General features: G+C 42.1%; 1 protein-coding gene across 1 annotated transcript; it reads left to right on the top strand.

Annotated features, from left to right (window-relative positions):
- Positions 1-1,114: 1,114 nt before the first annotated feature.
- Positions 1,115-16,270, top strand: wdr53 (WD repeat domain 53). The gene is made up of 3 exons (XM_067449910.1): positions 1,115-1,201; positions 6,395-6,881; positions 15,551-16,270. The coding sequence occupies exons 2-3, from the start codon at positions 6,396-6,398 to the stop codon at positions 16,100-16,102; spliced, it is 1,038 nt and encodes a 345-aa protein (XP_067306011.1). The 5' UTR covers positions 1,115-1,201; position 6,395; the 3' UTR covers positions 16,103-16,270.
- Positions 16,271-17,725: the final 1,455 nt, after the last annotated feature.

The following is a 17,725-nucleotide window of genomic DNA, read 5'->3' on the forward strand; positions in this document are numbered from 1 at the left end:
GTGAAAACGACCCAACCGCTGGGTTAAAACAACCCAATTGTTGTGCTAAAATGACCTAATCACATATCCCAATCTCTGGGGTAAAATTACCCAATCTCTGGGTTAAATGGCCCAATCACTGGGATAAAATGACCCAATTGCTGGGTTAAAATGACCCAATCACTGGGCTAAAATGGCCCAATCTCTGGGCTAAAAAGACCCAAGCGCTGGGTTAAAATGGCTCAATCTCTGGGCTAAAATGACCCAATCGCTGGGCTAAAACGACCCATGCGCTGGGTTAAAATGGCTCAATCACTGGGCTAAAATGTCCCAATCTCTGGGTTAAAATGACCCAATCGCTGGGTTAAAACGAACGAACCACTGGCTTAAAATTACCCAATCTCTGGGCTAAAATGTCCCAATCTCTGGGCTAAAACAACCCAATCACTGGATTAAAACAATCCCATTGCTATATTAAGATCATATAGCCAGACCATCTGGTCCAGTAATCATGTGTTAATAATAACGTGTTAAAAACACTTCAGCAACGCTTCACTTTCACATGTGATGGGGAAGAGTGGGTCATGTTAAAACAGTACATTTATGGATATCACAACAACAACATGACAGAAATAAAATGTAAAATAAACAACATTACATTTTATTCCCAAAGAAATGTCCATATAGCATGTCAAGCGTGTTTCTTATACGATACTGTAATAAATGATAACAGATAACATTCATAACAAGAACATTAAGGAGAAATCATCCACATAAGAGAAACAGAAGAGTGTATAGCTCTGATCGCTTTAACTCTTCACATGGCTGATCTCAGACCTTTGGAAACTTACTGAGTAATAGCAGAACATTTAACATGAAATATGAATCTGCTCTGCCACAATAATAATAAAAAACATGTTAATTTAACATACACTTATACATATCAAATAAAAGTTCAACATCCAAAATAGCATTACGAATTCAGTTTACACTTAATAATCTCAAGATGGTTATTTCAATAGTCTTTATAACGGAGCGACGAGGGCAATGAATCCCTAACCCACATCTATGAAAAATATTATGCATCTTTAATATCAACAGAAGACACGTGACACAACGCCCTCACGACGTCATCAGCTGGAGACACGAGACGCAAGGCCTTCGCGACGTCATCATCGGGCGACACGCAACAGCTGCTCAGGAGCGACTCAACTCATAACAGGTTTGAAGATTAATAATCGATGCCTGTAATAATATATGTTTGTAATAATATACTGACGACAGACACGAGTATGAGAGCACGAGATTAAAGAACGCGCTGTTTGGAGTTAAAGCACGGAGGGACTGTATAAATATGCTGCTATTGATAACAGCACGCGTTATTGTTATTGGGCGTAAGTGTCTGTGTAATGTGATATGAAAGAACAGAAGCACGTGTTTATATTACATTATTCATATAAAATATAATACACATTTACTAGGAAAGTGCACATTGTTACATTCATTCAGGCAAAGTGTGTTCAGGAGGAAATGACTACGGGCAAATAAAAATACAGAAAATAAGAACAAATAATTAATTTAGGCCTACTAATGTCTCTATGAACGTGATTTGTTTAAACATTAATGAGAGACACTCAGCATTACAGTATGACTGAACGCTATATCCATTCCAGCACTTATTAGGCTTTTAGAAAAGATAATCGACCTGATACATGGGCCAGAGATTGAGTTACACCTGCCACAGGTGATTATTAGCATTTACTGTGTGTGTGTGTGTGTGTGTGTGTGTGTGTGTGTGTGTTATGCCGCCTTCACGGTCTATCGGAAGTTTCCTACTTCCCACTTCAGAAGTCGTGATTCCGAGCTTGTTGTGTTCAGGCGCTTTGTTGTCTGAAGGAATGGAAGACGCCAGGTTCATACTTTTGTGCGTCTTTGAAAATGTTATTTTAACACTATAACCATTTCAGTCATTTCCCAGTCCCAGAAAATCATAGAATCACTGGCAAACATAGCAGCACAACACGAAAGCATATTGTTTATAATCACATTCACAATAAAGGCATAATGTAGACAATAAAGGCTGCTTAAAGACTCAAATGGCAATAGTTTTAACCTTGTAGCTACTTTTACCACACTATTTAGATAGTCTCACTATTTCTGGAATGATGGTCAACTAGATGCGATTATCGATGTGTTTAAAATACACAATATGCTTCAAATGATTATTAATTTATGTAAATATATACTACTTTAATGACAAGACAATGAAATTGTTGTGGAAATAAACTAATAAAACACCGCCACAGCAGAAATTCGTCTCAGATCCGCCATTTTTAATGATTATGGCATGCCCATCTCGGGAACTTGGGTATCAAAATTATTTCCGAACTTCCCAGTGGTAAACACGACATCAGATGGCGTTCATGTGCAATTTTTACCTCCAAAACTCGTTTTTAGGATAATTCAGACAGCACGTGAAGGCGGCATTAATGTGTAAAACCCTGTTAAAGGTCCCGTTCTTCGTGATTCCATCTTTCAAACTTTAGTTAGTGTGTAATGTTGCTGTTAGAGCATTAATAATACCTGTAAAATTATCAAAGCCAAGCGAGATATTTTATTTAACAGAAGTTCCCTTTCGAAGCCGACAGCGAGCGGCCGGTTTGGACGACACCGCTGCACTTCCTGCTGTGATGACGTCACTAGAAACGTCTGTTGACTAAAGCTCCGCCCATAAGAACACGCCAAATAGGGGGCGTTGTCCTTTTGCTCTCGCAGGTCGAGAATAGGAAGTGTTGTTTTTGTAGAGTGTGTTTGTCGTCATGCCATTGAAGCGCTGTTATTTTCATCCCGGAGTCAAATCACCTTTGTTTGGCCTTCCCACAGACGCTGTACATAGAGATCAATGGCAACAGTTTACGGTTAACTCGGTTCCGGAACATTATAATCACAATTTAAAACTATGTGCAGCACATTTTGCTGAGGACTGCTTCCTCAATCTCAATCAGTTTAATGCCGGATTCGCAGAAAGATTATTCTTAAAAGATGACGCAGTTCCCTCTTTATTGTTTATGCACGCAAAGTTACACAATTTGACGTGCACAACGGGAAACGGGGTCTCGCGTCGTGTATAAACGAGGCTTAAAGCGACACTGAAGTCGGCCGTTTGATAAAGGCAAGTTAATTCTTCAGGTCAATCTGTGTGTGCTAAAGGCTCATGAGTTCCTGTAGAGAGCAATACGTGGTCTCCTTTTGCCAAATAAATGAAAAGCATGTCAGCGATGTCTTCTCTCTCGCTGTATCAGAATCTCACGAGCTGTCCTCAGAGATGGTCAAGATGTTTGAGCATGATCACAAGATATAACTGTTTTTTTAATACTGTATCCTAAATTGTTGATAATTAGGTTATACATCATATGCTGAAGTAAATTTCTGCAGTGTTAACGGTTAAAACTAAAGAAAGAACTGTACAGAACCGAACCGTGGGTTTTGTGAACTGTGCCGCCCCTAATATGCTCCTCATCCGTTGCAGTTTTCATCCATTTTATTTATAGTTTTTGGTCTTTTGTTCATTTATTGTAATGATTTATTGATTAATGATTTATTTATTGATATTTTAAATGTTTTCCGTCTTCAGTGTTAAATAGTCTTTAGAAATAAAAGTTTATTGATCTTTGAAAACATGTACCTGCATTATTATGCCATTATCATTATTTTAGATGAAAATGGTCTCAGAACGACAATATTATCGTTTAGCGCAGTAGTTTCTTGGCCAATTTATCGTCCAGCATAATGTGTTATCGTGACAGGCCTAGCCCTAGAGTCAGTTGGTTGTTCTTGGAGATAGCGGGTTAACTCCGTGTCAGCGCGCGCTCTGGTCGGTAACGGGGCAGAGATTTATTAAGGAGATCTCCAAGATTTCTTGTCTTCTTGTATGTTCAGGTGTAAGCAAGAATTTGTTAGCCATATGGATACCTTGCTCTTGGCCTCAGCCAATCGGTGTGCAGCTTGTTGTTTATTTTTAGCATGCACATAGAGGACTGTGTCCTCTGCATACATTTGTAAATGTACAGATGGACAAACAGTGGGCAAGTCATTAATATAGGGACTGAACCAAAGGGGGCCCAATATAGACCCTTGAGGGACAGTTTAGATGCGTAGAGTGAGTGTTGTTAATACGCGTGCTCTGTTTTCTGTCAGTTAAACATAATTTCATCCATTTAATAGAATTCCCACAAAAAGTAAAATAAGATAGTTTTGACAAATGAGCATTATGATGGACAGTGTCAAATGCTCTGTTTAAATCTAAAAATATTGCCCCCACCACGCCTCCTTTATCGAGAAACATTTTGATATTCTCGGTATAAAAGCCGTTTGCTGTTTAGCCAGACTGCACTGGATGCAGTGGTGTACGGCCTTGATTAAGATGAGCAGCTGATTCACCACCCATTTCTCTGCTACCGTCTCTTAAACCTTTTTAAGTTGATAACCTGTTGTTTCAAACATTAAGTTAATAATTTATTTTTCCATAAAGGCTGTGGCCTGAACCCCGTTTATGACTGTCAGACTCTATGCATTTGTGATTGAATCTCTGTTATGGGCATGACGATTTTCAGGGCTCGCAAAATCGCCCGCCCGACGTCCCGGGGCTAATGTGTTTTCCAGTCGGGCTACCAAAATGTATCACCGCCCTGCCCGACGGGCTATCTTAAATTGTGATCGAATTCCTGTTTTTGATGTGCGTTGTTGACACTCTTGTTGACAAGTTGTTGACTTGTTATCTGAAGGAAAAATGTGATCAAATACGACCATGTTCCCCTCACACATGCATATGGCATGCTGTATAAAGGTAGTTTACATGATAAAAGTAACCTTAAAGTTAAAATATGCCTCTAGTTTTAATAATGTAAACGCCTCTGTGTGGGGTGTAAATGCTCTAATCTGTTAACACCGGCGCCGGAAAAAATAAACGCTGCTTATGCCCTGCTAACGTGTGTGTGTGTGTGTAGGCGCGCATGTGAGTGAAGCGCGGTTCTATATCCACCGTTTGAGTGGACCAAGTACCAACACAAATAAATACATTAGAAATCCTTCATTATTGTGTTCGTTTAATTAAGACACAGCTGTCTTCATCGTCAAATTAAACGAAATGTGCATTACGTTTTTACTTTCATTTCAGCTCTTCAGGGAAACCAATCAAGGAAAACATAATCCTAGAACACCTCCTAGTGCTCATTATAAAAACACACAAAGGAACCCACACAAAATATTGTTTAATAACTTTGGCAACTCTGTTCATAACGCTGTATATGACAGTAAGCTAATAAAGCACATCCAGCCTTAGCTTGGGATGAACATATTCAGTGTTGTGGGAAACAGTGGCCATTTAAGATGGTGTTTATTAAGGAAATGTCATTTGGCCAAAAAACGTTTGCATGTGTGTATATATAATTTATTTTATAAATAAATATATAATTTCTCATAAAAATATAAAAAAAATTGTTAAATATATACATTCATGTGCGTATATTTATATATAGCCTACATAATAATTATACACAGTACACACACATTTAATCACGATTCATTTTCCCCCAGCACTAATATATATACACACACTATCTATAGTATATTTGAGTTTATATTTTTGTTGCCGAATAAAAGAGATTGCACGCAGTGGGCAAAATTGTGAAAACAATGACCCTTTATTGTGTGAGCGCAAACATGCTAAGAGGCGCATGGATTGATAACGATATTTCAGTTCTGCTTATCCAAAAAAATAAAGGTCAGGATAGAAATTCATAGAAATTTCAGCTCAGTTAGAACCAAATGCATGTGTTTTTGTTTTTAATTCATATTTGACTCCTATCCAATTTTCTACATACATTATATTTAAATTTTTATTCGGGCTGGTTAAATTATTTTTGGGCTACCAAAATACTAATGGTGCCTGCCTGAAGGGCTACCAGGGATTTAGACATTTTGCGAGCCCTGGGTAGGTTTAGGGGTAGGGGCAGTGTGTGTGTGTGTGTGTGTGTGTGTGTGTGTGTGTGTGTGTGTGTGTGTGTGTTGGGTTGGTTTAGGGGTAGGGGCAGTGTAGGGGGTAGAATGAAACGGCGTTGATAAACACGCTAAAAAGCGATTGTGTCTTCATAGCACGCCATAATGGCATACGAATTGGGGTCTCTTTCATGAGATCAGTCTGGATATTTGATATACGTTCGAATTAGATTTTTTTTTTTTTTTAAATGACAGCCCTAGAAGGAATCAAATTAATTGTGGGCCATGTCAGCCCCAAATGCTCTACTACTCAAGCAGTCAATGTTGTTTCACTTTCAGGATGACAGAAATGTCCGTATATAAATTTTTGGTCATAGCGCCCATTGCTATTTAACTCGTGTGTGTTTGTGTGTGTCAGGATGTCCCGTGTGTGGTCCGGCGGTCACTCCTCCGCGGTGCTGTGTGCTGCCGTCTCCGGCCCGTCTCAGCTCATGGTGGCCAGTGGAGCGGAGGCAGGCGAGCTGACCCTGTGGAGCCCGGATGGCTCTCCGCTGTCCTCGCTGCGGCTGAGCTCTGAGCCCGTCACCGGTCTGGCCTTCTGTGCTGCGGCTCCGGAGCGGCTCTATGCGTCCCACGGGCGGGACGTCAGCGTGCTGGACTGCAGGAAGATGAGCGCGCCGCTGGCCACGCTGCCGGAGGTGGCGGAGGAGGAGATCAACGGCCTGAGTGTGGACGAGAGCGGCCGGACCCTGGCCACGGCTGACGACTCCGGAGCCGTCACACTCATCGACCTGCAGCTGCTGAGGGTCAGCCGGACCCTGAGCGCGCACCACAACATCTGCTCATCCGTGGCCTTCAGGCCCCGCCGCCCTCAGAGCCTAGTGTCTGCCGGACTGGACATGCAGGTACCTGACCCCTGTGGGGGAACTTCAGCCAGCTCGGGTTCTCCATCATTTCATTTACCAACCTAAAGTGCTGCAGCTTTTTTTCCAATTCACATTTGCCAAAGAGAAAAGAGTAAAATCATTCATTAAAAGATATACATTTGATTTTTGTATTTTGACAAAAATCATTACATCGTCAGCATACGCAGAAACACAAGTGTTTATACAGTTGGGCAAATTTAAAGCATACACTTTTTCCCTTATTTTTTTTTGTAATAAAGGCTCAATGGACAAGGAGTATCACATTCCCGATAGCAGACTGATCTCATGAAATGGCGGATGTATGATTCGTATGCCATTTTGGCGTGATTTTAAGACGCATAATCGATTTTAAGCGTGTTTATCAACGCAGTTTCATTCTTTCCCCCTACACTGCCCCTACCCCTAAACCAACCCATCACACACAAACACACAGACACACACACACACACACACACTGCCCCTAAACCTACCCATAAGAAGAAACATTCTGCATTTTTTTATTTTCAACAAAACATAATATTGTACATTTATAAATCTATTTACCTTGTGGACACACACACACACACATAATGGTTTGTTTCGGCATAGACATACACGCGGAATCTCACTGCGTAGACATACTCGCGGATAGCTCAAAATGCCTCTTTATACAGTTGGGCAAATTTAAATCATACACTTTTTCCCTTATTTTTTTTTTTAATAAAGGCTCAATGGACGAGGAGTATCACATTCCCGATAGAGAACATCTTTGTCTTACACCTCTTTTCAATACACTTTCAATCTCACTTTATTACATGGACCATCTTAATAAAATCCGGTTTAAAACCAAAAGCTGCTAAAGTTTTCCATATGGGTATTCAACCCTATCAAAAGCCTTCTCCCGATCTAGGAAAATCAGACCAAAATCCAAATTAAGCAGTTTTGACACCTCTAAAGCATCGCAAACTACAGAGATGTTGTCAACAATAGATCTGCTAGGAACACAGAAGGACTGGTCTGTGTGTATTACTTCCCCCATTACTCCGTGTTGTGTTGTTCTTCTCCATAATCAGATCATTGTATCTCAACTTTTATTACCACACTCTCACTACATGATCACTCTCTGTTTTTACTCTTGTGATCACCTCCCGATCTGACCCCCGTTCTCGCGATATAACTAGTCAACAAACATACTCCAACTTTACATAACCATGTCCTTGAAATGAGCAGGTTCTTAATCACTCTACCAGTACGGGTAGTCAAAGGCTTGCTAACAGTGAACTTAGAAGGAAGAACATTCCTGTGTCCCCTCAGCAAAAGACCATTATGGGTTTACCACTCATCTGAGCAGTCTATGGATGCAGACTTTCAGGAATGGAAGCTGGCCACTGCCCTGTCTCCACTACGGAAATCAGTTGTGTCAAGGTAGTATCTTCCATTGTAGATCTTTTAAGTTCCTCAAGAGTCAAGGCTTGTACATCCGGCCCGGGTGGGACTAATGATAAAAAAGCATTTCGGTTTGGCGCAGGGTTTCCTTGACACATCAATGCTGCATATTTTGATGACGCATCCACGCTGACTACGGAGCCTCTGAATGATCAATCGCCAGAAATGTTAAACCTACGGAAAGCAGAGATTCTCCTCTTTACGGTAAAGCATACAGATTGAATTAGTGGTTTAAAAGTTATTAAATATTTTAGTACGATAGGTATTTTTAGCCGCGGGCGGCTGTCCCGATCTTTAAGAGTTAAACACATTTTCTGCTTCAGATGACCACTGCCACTCTTGTCCTTGTCTGGTCGGATTTCTGAGAGGCTCAGACAGATTTGCCTAATTGGGAACAAACTTCATCAAAAATCCACTAGTGCCTAAGAATGAACGTAATTGTGCAACATTTTCGGGAGTGGAAGCGTTACAAGCGGCTTAAATCTTTCGTGGCTCTGGTTTAATTCCATCAGCTGTGACAACATGACCCAAAATCTCAATCTGCTCAAGTCCAAAGAAACATTTTTCTTTATTCAAGGCCCGTCCTTTTTCTTGGAATCTTTGAAAAGCATTTCTCAGTCTTTGCTCCAGCTCATTTTCATTTTCAGCAAACACGACCACATCATCCTTGTAGCTCACCACACCTGGCATCCCACATAACATAGAGTCCATGGCTTTCTGGAGCACTGCACAATCCGAATGAAACCTTCCTATAACAGGAGCATCCCCGGTGTGTAATGAACGTGGTCATTTTTCTGGATTCAGGTGCCAGATCAACTTGCCATAAACCCTTATGTGTGTCCAGTTTTGCAAACACCTTTGCTCCCTGCATTGCTTGCAGTATGCTGTCTATTGTTGGTACCGGGTGTCTTTCTCTTATCACGCTTTATTCACTTCCCTCAGATCTACACAAAGTCTTACTTCTTTAGTGTCTTTTTTTGGAAATAGAAGTATGTTTGCCACCCATTCCGATCCTTCGTGCACTTCCTCTTGGATGCCATCTTCCATCCTTTTGTCCAGCTCTTGATTCACAGCCTCTACCATCAGATCAGGTACTCTCCTTAAAGCCTGAGCTACAGGTGTGACTTTTTCATGGCAAAACTTTATGGCTGTAACCTTTGATTTGTTCTAGTCCTTTAAACAAAGAGTGATATTCAGTCTCAAGTTTCAAAAATATTTCTGGTGAATTTTCAATTGCAGGGATCTGGTGTGTAGTGTTCAAAATCTTTTAGTTAAAGCATGACCGTCTTCCAGTTAGCCAGATAACAGTGGCTCAACACTTCCTTTGATTACAAAAATGTCATTTTTTGTGACATTATCCTTCCAATGGAAATGTGCTTAAAAAAATCCCGCACAGTGGAGAGTCTGTGCATAGGCAAAGATTTTTTTCTTTGTTTGTTTTAAGCTAGGAACACACCAAGCCGACGGCAATCAACTAGTGGCGACGAAAGTAAACTGCTGAGTCGGCTCATGTTGGCTCACGTCGGCAGCGTCTTGGGTCCAAAGTTGCCCTGGCGCACCAAGCCGACGCTCGACATCCGACGGCCAATAGCGCGTCCGTTCCGCGCCTGCATATGAGGAACTACCTTTCTGTTCCAGCTGGTGGAAGTAGTCTGTTTTCATTATTCGATGCGGGAAACCGTAAGAGCTATAAAGATATCAGCTGTCGTTTTCGTTCACCACACAGACGGATTCGTGCATTTCAGAAATGTCTGATACATTGCAAATGGCATTGGCGTTGTCAGCCCTTGGTCTTTTACTTGTGGAAGAGCAAAGGAAGAAGCAGACGCAAAATATGAAGAACGCTCACTAAATGGGTGAAACCATGGATACCCGAAGTCAAAATGTGAATGATGTGAAACCATAGATTATTACACTTGTTCACCTATCAATGAACCATAACAATAACAGGGCATAGCTCAAACCATACCCTGCAAATTGGCTCATTCAGATGCATTGTGGAAGTTAATGTGACACAATCTGAACAATCAATGGCCACTTACCCAAAGGATTGTTAATATATATATATATATAGACACATTGGCCCTCATTTATCAAAAGTGCGTACACCAAATTTCCAGCGTACACCTTGCGTACACCCAAACCCACGGTGACTTTGAGATTTATCAATATGGACGTTGGCGTACGGCACGCTCAAATCCTACGCCAGCTCAGGAGGTGGTGTACGCACACACACACACACGCTCAAATCCTACGCCAGCTCAGGAGGTGGTGTACGCACGTTTGAGTTAGTGTGAAAATGCGCAGAAAAACAATTCCTAACACCACAAAACGCACTGACAAGATATGCTATATTATGACCCACTGTTAAAAACCACAACAACAACATTCAGTGTTTATTTTTGTGCAACATGAACGTCAATGTTTAATTTGTGTGACTTTACCAAAGCGTTTGATCTGTAGGCATATGTATTCCTCCAGTCGCGAGCCCGTGTGCTTTATCTGACGTTTCAGGCCCGCGCCTGGCTCAGCAGCTGCGCACGGACTGGGACTAAAATAATTCAGACTGACAAAATAATAAAAATGACCTTCTTCTTTTAAATAATAATAAAATCAATAAAAACGACATTCTTCTTCTGAATAACAAGCGTCATTAAGAATAATAATCATAATAATAATAATAAGAAGAAGAAGAATCTTACAAATTGTCATGTAATTATTAATGTGAATGAATGGTAGTACTCCATATCACATCATCATCACTGTCGTACACCCCAATACATGCCGTGATACGAAATTAAATGCTAATTGTTTCAAAACGTGCTGTAAAATAATGCATTGTGATGGTAATTATCATCCAAACAGCTATTTAAACTGCTGGAGTGCGCTTCTCAACCTCCTAAGAGTACTCGTAATTTGGGTCCATATTTTGTTTTTGTAGGTGCCTTTATTCCCACTCTTTAAACTCCCAAATAAAACAATTTTGTTTTTAGTTTTTTTCCACTTCCCTGGTGATGGTCTCGATGGGCGCGTCTCAATCATCTCACTAGTCCACTAGTCAGGGCACTGATCAGGGAGTCAGCCCATTGACTTATGTCCTAATCAGTGCCCTGACTAGTGAGATGATTGAGCGCGCCCGATCTCCACGTCGGAGAAGTTTCGCTTCTTTGCCGTCTTCTGTTTGTCCATGACGTAAAATGAGGGCGTGCGGGAGGCGGAGACTTTAATATATAGGGGCGTGTTATTCTAATGACGATCGGTTTCAGCCGCGGGATTTATCAAGGGCAGGCATTGCGTACACCTGGATTGCAGAGGTGCGCACAGCTTCATAAATCAGGCGGTGAGAGGAGTGTAAGCATAATCTTACGCCAACATATACACCCGTTTCTACGCAAGATTGATAAATGAGGGCCATTGTGTCTGATTTACAGTAAATTATGTTTGTGACAATGCTTGGTGCTAGTTCAATGAATTATGACAGAATTTGTATATATTTTTTTCATTGGAAACATGCCTATGGTGACATTTCTTCAAAATTATATCATGCTGCTTCTTGCACATCCCATAACAGCAGTTTGCAAATGAAACCTCCAGTGACACAGAAATGTTAATGAAAATAATGTAACACTAAACCATACACTGAACTTAACTGACAGTAATCATGCTAACTATTAGTTTACAGATATTGCACTTTGATAACATTGTATTGTGGAAGTAAAATCTATTTATTCTTAAAGGGATCCCCTGGTGTTCAGACTTGTATGGCTTAATATAACATAAATGATGTCTCTTACTGAATTATGTAGTAGAAAACCCATGAAAGATCTACGTTATTTAAAAAATCGATTTTATATTTGGACCATGGGCGGCGCCATTTTGTTTGTGTTCTAGGTTGATGACGTAGAGTGGTTGCACTCCTCAATCAGCTGGCATTACCCGTAGCTATTTTACCACAACGCAACTCGAAAATTGTTTCAGAGTTAAACAAAACCAAATAATTGCTTTGTAATTATACTTAAAACACACTCAAACATACATGTGCACATAAACTCTCTCTCTCACAGACTCACACACACCCCAACAGATCGGCGCGAACACACGCACACACACACACACGCACTGCGTGTGCACATACATAACCCTCAATCACTATTCCCTGTGTTGATATCATAGATAGACTGTTGATATGCAGTAGATTAACTGTAATGCCTAATGTTTCCAGCAGAGGGAAATATCTATGTAGGACGATGGGATAAGTTAACGTGAGGAAGAGAGGCAGGATGTTTTGGTGATGATGATGGGATTGGTTTGTGCATTAAAGTTTGAGCACGCTCAGTGAATTAACCTCAATCTTTAAACTTTAATTTTTAAGACACAAATAACATTCCCTACCTTTGTTCACTAATACAACTTGAAGGAGTGAAGGAAGACGAGTGCGTGAAGTCGGACAGCTGTTTGTAAATCGGCTGTACACTCGTTATACAGTATTGTTCAAAATAATAGCAGTACAATGTGACTAACCAGAATAATCAAGGTTTTTCGTATATTTTTTATTGCTACGTGGCAAACAAGTTACCAGTAGGTTCAGTAGATTCTCAGAAAACAAATGAGACCCAGCATTCATGATATGCACGCTCTTAAGGCTGTGCAATTGGGCAATTAGTTGAAAGGGGTGTGTTCAAAAAAATAGCAGTGTGGCATTCAATCACTGAGGTCATCAATTTTGTGAAGAAACAGGTGTGAATCAGGTGGCCCCTATTTAAGGATGAAGCCAACACTTGTTGAACATGCATTTGAAAGCTGAGGAAAATGGGTCGTTCAAGACATTGTTCAGAAGAACAGCGTACTTTGATTAAAAAGTTGATTAGAGTGGGGAAAACCTATAAAGAGGTGCAAAAAATGATAGGCTGTTCAGCTAAAATGATCTCCAATGCCTTAAAATGGAGAGCAAAACCAGAGAGACGTGGAAGAAAACGGAAGACAACCATCAAAATGGATAGAAGAATAACCAGAATGGCAAAGGCTCAGCCAATGATCACCTCCAGGATGATCAAAGACAGTCTGGAGTTACCTGTAAGTACTGTGACAGTTAGAAGACGTCTGTGTGAAGCTAATCTATTTTCAAGAATCCCCCGCAAAGTCCCTCTGTTAAAAAAAAGGCATGTGCAGAAGAGGTTACAATTTGCCAAAGAACACATCAACTGGCCTAAAGAGAAATGGAGGAACATTTTGTGGACTGATGAGAGTAAAATTGTTCTTTTTGGGTCCAAGGGCCACAGGCAGTTTGTGAGACGACCCCCAAACTCTGAATTCAAGCCACAGTACACAGTGAAGACAGTGAAGCATGGAGGTGCAAGCATCATGATATGGGCATGTTTCTCCTACTATGGTGTTGGGCCTATTTATCGCATACCAGGGATCATGGATCAGTTTGCATATGTTAAAATACTTGAAGAGGTCATGTTGCCCTATGCTGAAGAGGACATGCCCTTGAAACGGTTGTTTCAACAAGACAATGACCCTAAACACACTAGTAAACGGGCAAAGTCTTGGTTCCAAACCAACAAAATTAATGTTATGGAGTGGCCAGCCCAATCTCCAGACCTTAATCCAATTGAGAACTTGTGGGGTGATATCAAAAATGCTGTTTCTGAAGCAAAACCAAGAAATGTGAATGAATTGTGGAATGTTGTTAAAGAATCATGGAGTGGAATAACAGCTGAGAGGTGCCACAAGTTGGTTGACTCCATGCCACACAGATGTCAAGCAGTTTTAAAAAACTGTGGTCATACAACTAAATATTAGTTTAGTGATTCACAGGATTGCTAAATCCCAGAAAAAAAAAATGTTTGTACAAAATAGTTTTGAGTTTGTACGGTCAAAGGTAGACACTGCTATTTTTTTGAACACACCCCTTTCAACTAATTGCCCAATTGCACAGCCTTAAGAGCGTGCATATCATGAATGCTGGGTCTCATTTGTTTTCTGACAATCTACTGAACCTACTGGTAACTTGTTTGCCACGTAGCAATAAAAAATATACTAAAAACCTTGATTATTCTGGTTAGTCACATTGTACTGCTATTATTTTGAACAAGACTGTATTAAGCCATACAAGTCTCAACACCGGGAATCCCTTTAAATTTTGCAAAGTGACCGAAGGAATTATGTGTCCAAACGATTATAATTAAAATTCGCCACACAGTTGACATAACATTTTCCCGTAGTGTGATGTGTGTGTGTGTGTGTGTGTGTGTGTGTGTGTGTGTGTGTGTGTGTGTGTGTGTTAGCCTAGAAATCTAGACGCACCCTAGCGGCAGCAAATTTAATTTGCCCGCAAGTGTCGTCTAGAAACTCTCAATACACGTCTGAGCTGTGTTCCTCAGAATCTGGACGGGCCAATCACATCGTGTATAGAGTTGGTGGGCGGGGCCATAATGACGACGGCCGAGTTGCGTTTGCGTGCTTCTAGTAAACACAGAAACTGGCGAACGGCGGGGGCCGAATTTACTATTATTACTATTACCGTATATTACTATTACGCCGTACATATTCCTGTCTATGCGTATACTACGGTCTATGATCACGTCACAGAAGGACGTCCATGGAAAGGGTTATCCCATCCCACACCTCTCAAACCGATTACAATTTCGTTTTGGGCATTTTTTCCTCGATTGAGGTGTATTCAATATCAGAGCAATATTTGAACAGTGAAAATAACTGTAAAATAGTTTTTGAACTTTAATGTCACTAATGCTGATAATTCATTGATTTTTTTTTTAGTTTAAATATTTATAATACTTTCAAAGCAAAAATGATGTATCCTCGGTTTCTGGTGTTATTCTGCAGAAGCGCTTTGCTATTATCAGTGTGAACAAGAGTCACAGCAACACTCGCTCCTGCTCTGCTTCACACTACAGTAACGTTAATAACCGCATCCATCAACATGATTTCTGCCCAAGTTCTCTACCATTTCCTTTATTCCATTGCCAAAAGCTTTAGATGCAGGTGATTAACAGACATGAATGACGAGTGTGTGTGTGTCTCCCGCAGGTGTGTCTGTGGAGCCTGCTGAAGCAGATATAAGTGTGTGAAGCGCAGACATGAGTGTGTGAATGACGAGTGTGTGTCTCCCGCAGGTGTGTCTGTGGAACCTGCCGAAGCAGATATAAGTGTGTGAAGCGCAGACGAGTGTGTGAATGACGAGTGTGTGTCTCCCGCAGGTGTGTCTGTGGAACCTGCCGAAGCCGCGTCCGCTGTGGAGCTGCAGTCTGCAGGAGCAGGAAGCGTCCGCTGAGATGATCAACCCTCCTCTGGCTCACTGTGTGTGTGTGTCGTCCTGCGGGACCGTGCTGGGCTGTGCGGCGGAGGACGGAGCGGTGCATCTGCTGCGTGTGTCTGAGGACGGCCGGCTCCGGCAGCGGGGCTCTCTCCGCGCTCACAGCCAGGGGGCGTCGCAGGCACACTTCCTCAGCTTCCTCTCGCACCCGTACTGGCTGGCCAGCGGAGGCAATGACGGGCTCCTGGCCCTCTGGGACCTCAGCCGAGAGCCGCTGGTGGCCCACGGCCGGAAGCCCCGAGGCCAGAGGAGGAGAGCCGGAGCCAGGCAGAGTGTGCCGAGCCAGGAGGAGCAGGAGGAGCTCCGGCCCACTCAGTGCTTCCAGCACGGGGAGAAGGTCAACTGGCTCTGCCCCGCTGTGCTGGAGGGGAAGCCCAGTCTGCTGGTGACCGACCAGACCTCCTGCCTGTCCGTTTACTCGCTGGAGCGACTCTAGTGTGTGTGTGTGTGTGTGTGTGTGTGTGTGTGTGTGTGTGTGTGTGTGTGTGTGTGTGTGTGTGTGTGTGTGTGTGTGTGTGTGACGGACCAGACCTCCTGCCTGTCCGTGTACTCGCTGGAGCGACTCTAGTGTGTGTGTGTGACGGACCAGACCTCCTGCCTGTCCGTTTACTCGCTGGAGCGACTCTAGTGTGTGTGTGTGTGTGACGGACCAGACCTCCTGCCTGTCCGTTTACTCGCTGGAGCGACTCTAGTGTGTGTGTGTGTGACGGACCAGACCTCCTGCCTGTCCGTGTACTCGCTGGAGCGACTCTAGTGTGTGTGTGTGTGTGTGTGTGTGTGTGTGTGTATGTATGGGACCGGACTGTGATTGTCCTTCCCATGTGTTAAAGTCATGGGAACTGAAGATCTGCAGACGCTCTCAGGCTATTATTCATCCTCTGTTCATCTGGACACTTGCTTCACATAATGTTTGGAAGCGGCACAGTGGAAATACAGAAACAATCATGCATTAAAACGGCTTTATTCCTTTAGAGCAGTGGTTCCCAACCACGTTCCTGGAGGACCCCCAGCAGTGCACATTTTGGATGTGTCCTTAGTCTGACACACCCACATCAGGTCTTGGAGTGGCTACTAATGATCTGATGACCTGAATCAGGTGTGTTTGATCTGATGACCTGAATCAGGTGTGTTTGATCTGATGATCTGAATCAGGTGTGTTTGATCTGATGACCTGAATCAGGTGTGTTTGATCTGATGACCTGAATCAGATGTGTTTGATCTGATGACCTCAATCAGGTGTGTTTGATCTGATGACCTGAATCAGGTGTGTTTGATCTGATGACCTCAATCAGGTGTGTTTGATCTGATGACCTCAATCAGGTGTGTTTGATCTGATGACCTCAATCAGGTGTGTTTGATCTGATGACCTCAATCAGGTGTGTTTGATCTGATGACCTCAATCAGGTGTGTTTGATCTGATGACCTCAATCAGGTGTGTTTGATCTGATGACCTCAATCAGGTGTGTTTGATCTGATGACCTCAATCAGGTGTGTTTGATCTGATGACCTGAATCAGGTGTGTTTGATCTGATGACCTCAATCAGGTGTGTTTGATCTGATGACCTCAATCAGGTGTGTTTGATCTGATGACCTCAATCAGGTGTGTTTGATCTGATGACCTCAATCAGGTGTGTTTGATCTGATGACCTCAATCAGGTGTGTTTGATCTGATGACCTCAATCAGGTGTGTTTGATCTGATGACCTGAATCAGGTGTGTTTGATCTGATGACCTGAATCAGGTGTGTTTGATCTGATGACCTCAATCAGGTGTGTTTGATCTGATGACCTCAATCAGGTGTGTTTGATCTGATGACCTCAATCAGGTGTGTTTGATCTGATGACCTCAATCAGGTGTGTTTGATCTGATGACCTCAATCAGGTGTGTTTGATCTGATGACCTGAATCAGGTGTGTTTGATCTGATGACCTGAATCAGGTGTGTTTGATCTGATGACCTCAATCAGGTGTGTTTGATCTGATGACCTCAATCAGGTGTGTTTGATCTGATGACCTCAATCAGGTGTGTTTGATCTGATGACCTGAATCAGGTGTGTTTGAT

The sequence above is a fragment of the Pseudorasbora parva genome, chromosome 8 (genome assembly GCF_024679245.1).
Source record: "Pseudorasbora parva isolate DD20220531a chromosome 8, ASM2467924v1, whole genome shotgun sequence".
NCBI lineage: Eukaryota > Metazoa > Chordata > Actinopteri > Cypriniformes > Gobionidae > Pseudorasbora > Pseudorasbora parva.